The 12,635-nt window shown below is 31.7% G+C and overlaps 1 protein-coding gene across 1 annotated transcript; it reads right to left on the reverse strand.

Annotated features, from left to right (window-relative positions):
* Positions 1–10,218: 10,218 nt before the first annotated feature.
* LOC124826698 (uncharacterized) lies at positions 10,219–12,317 on the reverse strand. Its single transcript, XM_047299599.2, has 2 exons — positions 10,744–12,317; positions 10,219–10,629 (listed from the first exon to the last, which is right to left on the reverse strand). The coding sequence occupies exons 1-2, from the start codon at positions 11,885–11,887 to the stop codon at positions 10,574–10,576; spliced, it is 1,200 nt and encodes a 399-aa protein (XP_047155555.2). The 5' UTR covers positions 11,888–12,317; the 3' UTR covers positions 10,219–10,573.
* Between the last annotated feature and the right edge of the window lie 318 nt (positions 12,318–12,635).

A 12,635-nucleotide genomic window follows, 5' to 3' on the forward strand; every position in this document is an offset into this window, starting at 1 on the left:
GTAGTTTCTAATCCATTTTACCTATTTAGGGCAAAATCCCAAACTTTCAAACATATAAAAAAAAAATAAAAAATCAGTCAATTAAATTGCAAGCTTTCTCAAAATTTGCCTTAATAATAATGCATTTTCCCTTTTTTCCTCCTTAATTCTTCAACAACTTCATTAACCATCACCACACCATCAAGAATTTCCCTATTGTTGATGAATCCAGATTGTTTGTGATCTATAATTCTATGAAGAGCATTTTGCATTGTTTTATAAGATTTTTTATATTATCTTATACATACTCTCCACTAAAAATATCAGTCTATACTCCTCAAATCCTTGCTGGTTCTCAATCTTAGGAATTAAACTAATAAAAGAAGCATTATATATATATATATCCTTTAGGCAATCTTCCACAATTATGAAAACAATTGACAACCCTCACTAAATCATATTTAATGATATCCCAAAATTGTTTAAATAAATTAAAACAAAAACCATCAGGACCTAGACTCTTACTGTTTTCATAGTCCCATACGTAATCCTGATCTCCTCCTCAGAAAATGTACTGATTCGTAAGTCATTATCCTGCCTATTTATTTGTGGAAAACATTATTCAATCTATTTTTAATATCTATACATTTAGTAAATCTTTTTTCATAGTTTTGACCTTGGTTTCTCACCCTATCCCATGGAAAAACTTAGTGTTCAAACCACCTCCCTCAACCATTTTGACCTAGATTTTTACTTTTCTATCTTGCTGACACTTTTTTTTTTTAATTTTATAAGTTTTTAGAGTGGGTTGGATCGACTTTAAATTTTTTATATTTTCTCTATTTAGCCAACGCTAATAGTATCTGTTTTATGGCCAACTCAAAGTTGTAAGTAGTTTGATTCACATTCTTGTGGTAGACGCGGAAAAAAGACAAAGCATTAGGATGTTCATTATATCCTTAAGAAACTGATAAAAGAGGCTACACAAGCAAGACAAATGAAAATGAACTTAAAGCCTTCTACCCCAACAAAAGCCCTAACCAATCAAACACCAAACCCTGTAGGCCAACCCCATATATTAAGATTAACAATCTCATAAATACTATATTCATAAGAGTATCAATTATTCTCTTCTAATAAACAAAATTTAAAAGGAAACATCAATGCAAAAAGTACATGTCTTCACCTTTGTTTTTATTTCTAAAACACAGAATATTATCCGAGTATTAATTGTTAGGTACACTTTCCCATCTTTAAAAATAGGTTTAGTGTCTATTTTGATTCCTAAGTTTGGTTAAAGTGTTCAAAGTGATTCTATATTTTTTTTAAATGTTTACAGTTGTCCTATGTTTCGTAAAAACAATTTAAGTTGGTCTTTTTTGCTTACGGCGTTAAAAACGCTAATGGTGTAATTGTCCCCTGGCCATGAGCTGTCCAGTTATTGATTGCATGGCAAGCTCAGGACAATTGACGTGACAATTTTCTTAATTTTACCCAAATTAATTTGCTTACTCTTTCTTCCCCACGTCGGTATAATCTCTCTTGATTTCTCACCCAACCCTTCTTTCCATTTTCTCCTTCTGCCTCGTCAATTATTTCCCCCTTCCCCAATACAAAAATAATTTGTTGACGATCTCCATCTAAAATCTTAATACAGCAAAGATGCATGACTTTAAGTAAGGGAAAATCAACCAAAGAAAGGGCTTTCATTGTCACCGCAACACCCCATGTAAGGGAAAATCAAGTAAAGATCTAAAATCTTAATTCAAACCCTAGCCTCAAATTGAAATACTAAACCAACAGAGAAAAATCAAGAACACAAAAGTAGGAACCCAAAAATCCAATTCAACAACTTGCAAACCATAAATCCCAAATTCGAAAATAGAGAAAACAAGAACAGAAAATCCTAAATTGCAAGATCATGAACACCAAAATCCAAATCGCAAAATCAACCCAAGACAAAGAAACCCAATTCGCAAACAAAGAAAAGAATCCAAAAACGCGAAATCAACCCTGATTCAAAACCCTAATCTGAAATCCCTAAAATTTACAAGATCTGAAACACAAGAAAAGGAAACCCAAAAACGCTGCAATCACTTTGCTCACTTCAGGAAAGAACTTGCACAAACCCTAACTCTTTCCTTTTACCCAATCACTTCAACTTTTAACATTTTCACATACATTGCCAAGTCAATTGACCTTAGCGTGCCACGCAATCAATAACTAGACAACTCATTCACTTTTGGTCATGAGAGCAATTACACCGTTAGTGTTTTTAATGTCGTAAGCAAAAATGATCAACTTGAACCGTTTTTACAAAATATGAGACAACTGTGAACATCTAAAAAAAGGTAGGACCAGTTTGAATACTTTGACCAAACCTAGGGACCAAAATAAGTATTAAACCTTAAAAATAACACTACAACAATTCATAGTTATTGAGAAAATTATCAATTTATTCAATAGTATTCGATTTATGCGTAATTGTATTTTTTTTTTCAAAATTATCTTTAAATAATTAATGTATGTGATAATAACTTGATTTTAAGTTTAACTCAACTTTACAAAACTAGCTTGTAAAGTGAGGTTTCCACACACTTATATAAGTTTTATTTCTAGTCAATGTGGGACTTCCAAAACCTCCCCCACATTGAGACATATACATATCGTGTGTGAGATTAGACATCAATGGGTGATCCACTGGATAGAACAATTGACCCAACAAATAATAAACTTTGTTAGGATAAACTCTAACTCACGGCTTTGTATCATGTTAAAAGTTTATTTAAGTCTAACTCAACCCTACAAAATTGACTTATAAAGTGAGATTTGCACTCACTTATATACTATGAAATTGCCTTATCTCTAGTCGATGTGAGATCTCAAACACACTCCGCTAATGTTGAGAAATATACATCTCGATCGTGAGACTAGACATTAACGGATGGATGATAGCAGGTAAAAATTAGAGCCAGCAAACATTAAATTTTGCTAAGATAAGCTCTAACTCATGGCTTGATAACATGTGGAGAAGTAAACATTAAGTCTAACTCAACTTTACAAAATTGACTTGTAAGTGAAGTTTGCTCTCACTTATATATTATGAAATCACCTTATCTCTAGTCGATGTGGGATGTCCAACAATATGACAAAAATAATAATAATAAATTTCACTTTTTAAAACTAAAATTTTCAATCTCCCAACCTTCATGAGAAAGAAAAAGAGTCCCCTCATGAATTTTATTATTTTTGAAATAATATAATTAAAAGTACTTTTGGTAAAAAAACAATAAAAACAAGACAACTCGAAAAAATTTATAAGAGAACAAAACTATCACATATTAATGAGAAATCTTAGTAATTGCATCACTATTGTAGACAAATCTTTTGACAACAGTTAAATATAACTTTTTACTACTGTCTCAGGCCTGTCATTGGAAACACTATCATTAAAAGTTATGGAAAAATGACGACACTTAAATAAATCATTGTCAATTTTTCTCAAACCACAATGGTTTCCAAGCACCATCGTCATATCTTGTCTTAAGTTTAAGAATAAAAAAATTTAGAAATGAAAAACCACGAGGGGTTGTGCTTATGACCATCATCATAATTGATATAAAAAAAAAAACATAAAATTAATAAACTGTGGCGGTTTTGGTTGTATCGATCATTGAAGAAATTATATAATAACGATGGTTATCATATGATCTGTAGTTAAAAATGAGGTTCTTTTTTAAAATAAAGTGTTTACAATTTCGTCTTACCACAAATTTGTCAGAAATTTTTAAACAAACACATTTAGACAGTTAAAAAACATCGAAACAACCAATTTAAATGATTAAAAAATCTCAAAACTTTAACCAACAACTAATATATATATATTTATATATATATATATATATATATATATATATATATATATATATATATAAGTATTACCATCTTAACTCTAACTTAATTTACTATGTATTCTTATATCTAAGAAGGAAATACATTATCCATTCCTTTTGATGTTTATTTATCAAATGGTTGGTCGTCTTTAAAATTCTGAATCACTTTGATAATTAACCATCATATTGGTTGTCTTCCATTGCATGAAAAAATAGTCACACTCATAGCTCCCAATTTGTTTATTGCACTACACCCATAGTAAAACTTTTTTGATAATTTAAATAATAAAAAAATTAAATGAATGATACAATATAATACCTTGAAGGAATGATACAATATAAATTTTTAAAATTTTCAACACCAACTTTGGGTTAGTTATTGTTGTTTCTCCATTTATAACCTATAACAACAATTAAAATGACAACTGTCATTATAAAATTTATTATAATTACAATAATGTCACCAAGCTTTTATTTTAGGGTTAAATATGTTTTTAGTCTCTCAATTATCAAGTGTTTTTGGGTTTAGTCTCTCTTCCAAATTTTGCTTCATTTTCATCATTCTCCTTAATGAAATTGTAATATTTAGTCCTAAAAACTCAACGACGTTAAATTTTCAATGAGTTGGGTAACGGTGTGTCACATTTCATGCCATGTGTTCACTTAGAAATTGAAATTCTGAAATTGAAAGTTTCTTCCATTCACCACCACCACCACCTTCGCCTTCACCTCCTTCATCCCAAACCCACTTCTCCTGCAAATAAAACTTAAGCAAAGTAAAAACAATACCTTTCTTCGTTGTAGGAATTGGACTTCTTTAGCACAGGGTTTAGAGCTTCCAGAAATTAGGGTTTCCAGAAAGTTGCTAAGGGGTTTGCGCCATCACGCGAGAACATGGAGGCATTGGTTCTAATGGAGGCTCGCGTCAATTGATCATAGTGGCGTGATTATTTTGGTGAAGGCAAGGTTTCGCAACATGGTTGTTGTTTTCTAATTGTAGGTTGGAGGCTCCTGATGGTGTGAAGAAGGATGTAAGACAAAGTGCTTCGCGATGGAGATTGGTGGTGGCGCGATTCTCGGTTTCACAAATTGGGGATTTCTCTGTTGTTTGGTTTTCTTTTTTGGGTTTTCCTTTGTAGGTTCGCGATGAGATGAAGGAGGAGGAACAAACCTAGTTTAAGGCTTCTCGCGAGGAAGATGAATATGGTTCATACATCGCACTGAGTCTTGGTTGCGTAATTGCAACGATGCTGTTTGAGTTTCTAGGTTTGCTGTGTTTGCAGGTTGCTACGAGATGCGATTTGGAGATTGTCCCTCTACTATTAAGGTTCGTAAATTGGTAGTGAACAAAGGCTTCATGATGGTTGCGCAAAGGAGAAGACACCATGGTGTGCGAAGAGTTCCTGCGAAGACGAAGCTTGCAATGGCACTGTGATTTGCATGGATGGGTTTCTTCTTTGGAGCGTGATTTAGGGTTGTTGCATTGGGTTCTGTTGCGGTTGCAACAACAGCTTGCGCGGGGACGAAGTTGAAGGGGAAGGTGGTGGTGGTGGTGGAGGAGGAAGAGGGGGAGAAGAGGGTGGTGAAGGGAGGATTTCAGAATTTCAATTAGTAAATGTACACATAACATGAAATGTGGCACACCGTTAACCAGCTCACTGAAAATTTAACGTTATTGGTTTTTAGGACTAAATATTACAGTTTCATTAAAGAGAATGATGAAAATGAAGCAAAATTTAGACGAGAGACTAAACCAAAAAATGTCGATAGTTGAGAAACTAAAAGTATATTTAACCCCTTATTTTATTGTATCAGCATTCTCGTTTAATTTAACCAATCCCTTCCTCTCTAATATTAACGAACTTTTAAGAAAATAATATTAGCTAACTTTTAAGGAAATTCACATTTTTCTTAAAAAAACCGTAAATTATACTAATTATTATAAAATAGCTTTGTCGGACGAAATTATTCCATGACAGCTACTTTTTTATTCATTTAATATATTATAAAGTAACACGGTGTACGTCATGTAGTAAAATTTTGTATTATTTTTGTGATTTAAAAATTTATTGGAAAACAAGATTACCCTATGACATAGTGGAATGTAAGAAATTCATAACTAGAAAAAAAAATTGCACCAGATTCACAATTATTGTCGAGGATTGATGATCATTGCATTTTTGTATATATGTGTTAAAATATTTCTTGACCTCTAAATACAATAAAAATTTCTGTAGTTAAAATATTTCGCTCTCAATTTTCTAAAATATTTCCAGACAAGCAAACACTCATCTAGACTTATAATTAATATGAGAAAAAAAATATTTATGGGAGGCCATTAACTGTGATTGAATGGGCATAAAAGGCAGCACCACGTGTGAAAAAGGAAGCTATATTATAGTCTGTTTTCAACATTTTATAAACAAGGGGCTGTGTATGTATGGCCATAGAAGGAAGCATAATTGTTCCATAACTAACAAATGTAGTTCTAAGCCTAATACCAACACTTAATTAGAATTATCGTGTAATTATAAGAGAGCCCCATCCTAATTAGTCTTGAAAGTCTATAAATGTATTTTAATGATGTTGTTTGCAATGTTTTTTTTGTTTTGTTTTTATTGTATTGTTATGTATCTGTTATGTGAGAGAGATAAATCTCTTAAATATGGTTAAACACTTAATAAACACATTTACAGTAATTTATAACCAAATATAGCACAAGGTATAGCACTCTTACAATTAATGTATTCCACATACACTTGTTAGCTAGTGATTATGTGATTTATGAAATTATGTGATTTATGAAAATAATAGAAGAATATTAAGAGCGTTATAAGATTGATTTAGTAGTAAAAGTGACTGAAAGAAAAAGTGAGTTTAACTTTTATATTAATGTTTAAAAATTATAAAATTGATTTGATAGGTTTGGAGGGAAGAATAAGAAAGGCTGAGTTAAAATAAATCTTATGAAACCTTTATTATTATTTTAATTAAATCTTATTATAAATCTTGGAGTTTTGATACATAGTATTGTACATAAATTAATGTAAAGTGAATAATAACATTTGGAATAATCTTTTTTCTTCTTCATATCTTTTATTTTTTTTTTCTTTAAATATAATATGTCATGAGTTTTAAAATTAGGTTTACATGTGCTGAATAAATACTTCCATTGTCAACACAAAAAAGAATAAAATCCTTAGTAATAAAATATAGATACTATAATTTAAAAATTGATTAAAAATCTAATGGAGTTGTCTGAACAGATATATAGACAGAGAGACAGAGGAGCAAAGAGGGACAGAGGAAGTAAATGAAGAAAAGGATAGAGAAAAAGGTTAGTTTGATAAAGAAAATTATATACTTCTTACTAAAAGGTGAAAGTGGAAGAAGTAGATCTAGAATTCATTTAAAGTTTGCATGTTCAAGTAGGTCAAATGATATATAAATGATTAAATTATATTTGAAATATTCTAAAATTAATATTCCATTTTTTTTCATCGTATATTTTATTTTAATTTAATATTAAATATAAGTTATTTGTTAAAAGTATTAAACTAAAAGAGAATAAAGAATTAAGATGAGGAGCAACTTTTCCTCCTTGTCAACTGATTAACACAAGTGTTATCTTCAAAGCTTCCAAATGTCATTAGTATAATTCTACCTTTTATGGACAAATTAAAATTACAAAACAAGATAAAAAGATATAGCTTAGTTTTTCGAATGCAATATAAATTGAGTATATATATATATATATATATATATATATATATATATATATATATATATATATATATATATATATATATATATATATATATATATTTATTTATTTATTTATTGAAAAGGTTACGGATTGATTTTTTTCCTAGTTAACTTGTCCAGAAGCAATATAAATCTAGACATTTGTAAAGAATTTCACAGGTGTATTCTCTTTTGCTTTAAATCAATAAAAAAATCATTTCTACAAATGAAATTCATATTACATTCAATTCAAAATTTTAATTAATTAGATTTATTGGTCTTTCTAATTTATATATATTTTTTTCTTTTAAAATGAAATTTTATGTTCTCAAATGTAGCTGTATGTATTTATACTCTGATAATAAGATAAACAAGAAAAAGTTTGAGAGACAATGAAAAATAAGATTAGTGGTGTAAGAGAAAATAAATAAAGTTTTGTCAAAGAGAAAAAAAGGCAGTTGCTTCAAAATTATTTAGGTTCAATGGAAAAGTTATTTTATGTTTTTAATTTACATGGATTTAGTTTGTTCCTTTCATGTTTTTTCTACTTTTTTTATATTTTTGTTTAATAAAATTTCATTTAATGTTAAAGGATAAATGTTCTTTAACATTAAAAAAATAAATAATTCGTGAATTTTATTAGAAAAATAATTGTTGCATATTTTTTTTTCCTTTTGTTATTCATTTTCTATTTTAACTTGTAAACTTTGACACCCAATCAAACTCCAAATTTTAAAGACAAGAAAATGTGTGTAGGCCATTTGAAAACTCCATGTCACTTACCAAAATTATGTTGGGACATAATCAAGTGTTTTAGTGTGTAATGTGTAATACTCATGATTTATATCATTCATATATTTCAACATTTCATAAAAAAGCTTCTCCACTATGTTGCACATCATGGAAAAGCTTCTCCACCAAAACATAGAATCGTAGCAAAACTTTTCCACTAATCGTTTTAACTTCTTATTTCGTTAATAACAAATTATCTTAGTTACACAATTATATATAGATGTTAAAAATTAATTCCATTTCATTTTGCGTTTTAATTATTTATCATATGGTGATGAATTGTTAATCAATAATTTTGGGATAAAAAAAATAATATATTCAAATTAAGAATATCTACATCTTTCTTTGTTCATCGGGATATGTTTTTAGCAAAGAAACTTTAAAATAATAGTATACGGTTAGAGGTTTAAATATCATCATATGCATTAAATGAGTTGCTAAAATCTTTAGGTTAAAATGATGAAAGCAAAGATAATCTCAGCCACACTTTTATGTATGAGGCTTGTACACGAGAGACTCTTTACGTTTTCATTTATTGTAGATGCATTGAGAATTTGTGAGGGAAAAGAAATGCAACACAAGTTTGTACAAGTAGAAACGAATCAACGTAACATAAAAATTAGGAAAGTCTGGTGGAAATCAAATCAAATCATATCAAATGAAGTATCTGACATCCCACATTGTCTTTGCCAACAACATTGGTTAAATATAAAATGTTCAAAGACAGTACAGCATCTGTAATAATCTTTGTCATTTTATTTAGCAATAATTAACCTACTAAAAAGTTTAGATATCAGAGAGAAGAAAATGCCTGAATAGAAAAACTTTTATTTCTTCTAAATTAGACTTTTTATACTCATGAATGTTAATTGCACAATTAATGCTATTATTTCTAGGTGGGAATATTAATATACAGTTGGCAATTCAGAATTTCAATTTACTCTTAGGAAGAAACTCATGCATTTGTTTCAACCAAGTGACAAAAGATTAAATATGCATGCTTTCGACAAAAATTCCATTGGTGTGTAAAATATCACATTTTCTTCTATTTATATAATTGTTTCTAGTTTTTTACTGAACTAACCCTGTGGCTGTATAAAATCGTTTATTGTTCAAGTATCATAGTGCTCAGAATGTGTCCATAATCGCATTCAAGATCTACAAGAGATGAAGATCTTCTCTTTGAACGAAAAAAATTAGTCAATGACATGATGGAGAACATGAAATTATTCAGAAAAGACATCAGAAACATAGACTTTGAAATATGTAACTGCATAAAATGCATGCTGCATACGAGTATAAATATAGTGGTACATACGAGTATAAATACCTGTGTCCATTCGCATACTTATTTATATATAGCTGATACTTCATTCTGTCAATGCATTTAGAAAACTAATTAATATATTACACCAAACGATCAAGCCTTTTGAGACAAAAGAATCACACTATTTTAACTTGAAATAGCTACTACTAAACAAAAAAGTTTGAGAGAAAGCCAATCATACTTGTTCAGAATTTCTCTATGATTTTGACAATCTTGTATGATGTGAAATTTAACGTGGTCCTATCCTTCTGTATTTAGGTTGAGTTTCATCTATAAGAAATCTCTAAGAAAACTAGTATATTATTGAGCTTTCTTTTGTACTCATATTTAGTGATTAATAATGTAAATCAGGAAGGGCATGGTACATAAATAGCTTGACAACAAACAGAAGGGAAAAACAATGACAACAACAAGGTATATAATCAAATTCTTGAAATGTTTTTAAAACAAAGGAATATATAAATAATAGTCACTGTTGAACGATCTAAACCAAATATATAAATATTTAAAATCTGCAGGAACAGTTTCTTGATAACTTAATTGGAATTATGCAATGCCAAGGGCAGTTTAAATATTGGTCAGAAAGCAATACACGCAGCAGCAACCTTTGTGCCAACTGTCACACGCCATTGGGTGATGATGAGCAAAAGAAGATGAGGTACAAACATTTTTGTGGAAAGGGAATATAGGACAGAAAAGTTACTGGTAGAAAACACAGAAAGTTGCCTTCATATATGATTCCTTGGCAAACAGCTAGAAGAGTTTCCATTAGAATAAGATGACTGAAAAATACAAAAGGAAAAGGAAAAGGAAAAGCTAACACACACACACATACAATCTAGTGTAAACGTGGATTGGTGCACTCCTCCCAAGACTTTCCAAAGATTTGAAGCCCTGAAAATTGAAGACTTACAGAACTATGAATATCATCAAAATAGAAGGTTTCTAGAAGATCTTATCAGTTGGTACTAGTATCATTTTGATGAAACACACAACAACCACACATACCTGTGGATAGATTCATGCTAGCTATGGCACAGAAGTTGGAGCGGCCAGTGGATCCATTAGCATCCCAATTCGGAGATAAATTGGAGAAAGGGTGGTGGTACTCAATGTTGTTGTTGTTGTTGAAACATGGTGGTTCCTTAGGGATCATAAGGTTTTGGTGATGGTGATGAGAAGAGGACATCAATGATGGCTTCAACTTTCTCTTTATCACAATTGATTCCTCAATAACGTTGAAATCATCTCTAGGTGTTTCACTTCCAACAAGGTGATGAGAGTGGCTATTTTCAATTGCAGGGCACTTTTTCCTCAGGTCTTGTTGCACCCTCCCTGTGTTGGAATTAACATTGCACATGATCTTGTTACTAGTTCTTTCCCTTGCTCTTGCTCTTGCTTTCTCCCTTGACTCCTTCATCTTTGCAGGTTCCTTCTGTGCCCTTTTCAACTTCATCCTCTCCCTTGCAGCCAGAAATGTCGGTGACTTGTTATCGCTTGAATCTAACCCTTGTTGTAGGTTGTTTGGAGCAGCAGCATCACCGGTGATGAGTTGTTGCTTCTGCTTGATCTCCGAAACCACTTCACAGTCATCATCACACTCAGATGAAGAAGAGAAGCTCTTGGCTCCTTCTTCACTGTTGGTGCTGTTCTTGCTCCTTGCCAGCTCCTTAATTGCTCTCTTGGACTTGTTGAAGAGCCACTCAAGGGTGTTGCTGGCTTTGTCAAACCCTAGCATGTCTTGAAGATCAAAGAACTTGCGAGCAATCTCAATGGATAACCTCACCCTCCGGTCCCTCAACCCCTGAGAGGTGTAAATCTTGCTGTGCCTGTCTTTCTTAACTGGCTTCTTTGTGAGGAAACAAGAGAGGCCATAGTGAGGAGCAGCAGCAGCAGCACCACCACCACTTGGGTCAGGTTTGGTCATTGCAGAACCTCCACCACCACAGTTATGATCTGAGACTGGCAAATTGCTCAGTGCCTCTTGGATGTTTGGAGGGTTGTGATGAGTTGGTAAGTAAGGCACGGAAAGTGGATCGTGAAGAAGGGTGTTTCCTGCAGAAGCATTCTCAAGGTTGAGGAAAGGAAAAGGATGGAAGGAAGAAGATGATGAAGGGAAGGAAGGGTAGGGGGTGGAACTGTAAGGGAACATTTGAAGATTTTTTTCTTTTTTCTCTCTTTTCAATTAATGAGTTTGAGAGAGGGGACAAAAACCCTAGCTCTTGAAGAAGTGTATGTCTATCTTCCTCCGAACAATGAACTGGTTTTAACCCACAGCTCCCAACTTAATGGTCCAAAGTGATGCCCCAACACACCCTTTAATATAAAGGGTTGAGGTAAGGGATAGAGATAGAGATAGAGACTAGTTATGTCTTATGCTAACACTATAACCCATCCTAGAAGAGAAAAAGAGTGCTTAAGAAGTGATTTTCAATTAGGCCAATGATGGAACTTGGATTTGCTTTGCTTGCATAGTGACTATTGTTATGTGGTTGGATTATCTGCTGGACCTGAGTCTATGGCAGCGAGGAAGAGAGAGAAAGAGTGTTGTGTGTGTATGTGTGAGTGTGAGTGTGAGTGAGAGTGAGAAAGAGAGAGAATGAGACAGTAATAGTGTAAGTAAACGGAGTACAAGACACATAATTTATGGGTTTTTTTGCCTCATTATGTGGAAGCAACGTAAGCAGAGCAGGGTCAAATCGTCTAACTTTTGAACCCGTTAATATGTGTGTTTTTTTTTTTCTCTGTTGTTGTCTCTGGTGTCCTTAGGGTTAGGGTTCTACTTAGCCCTCACAGAATTTGAAGATTAAAAGTAGGTCTACGTAATATCTGATGTGTTAATGCTTAATTTTTGAGCAACCAATATGGGATTTTTTCCGGTGAAAAATTTATCACACATT

Source organism: Vigna umbellata, chromosome 4, assembly GCF_029865625.1.
Source record: "Vigna umbellata cultivar VRB3 chromosome 4, Vumbellata_1.0, whole genome shotgun sequence".
Lineage (NCBI taxonomy): Eukaryota > Viridiplantae > Streptophyta > Magnoliopsida > Fabales > Fabaceae > Vigna > Vigna umbellata.

Bases quoted from the DNA above. Each gene is read 5' to 3' on its own strand.
- LOC124826698 (XM_047299599.2), bottom strand. From the start codon at position 11,887: ATGTTCCCTTACAGTTCCACCCCCTACCCTTCCTTCCCTTCATCATCT. The intron at 10,630-10,743 runs GTATGTGTGGTT...TTCAATTTTCAG, and splicing joins TAGCATGAATCTATCCACAG to GGCTTCAAATCTTTGGAAAG.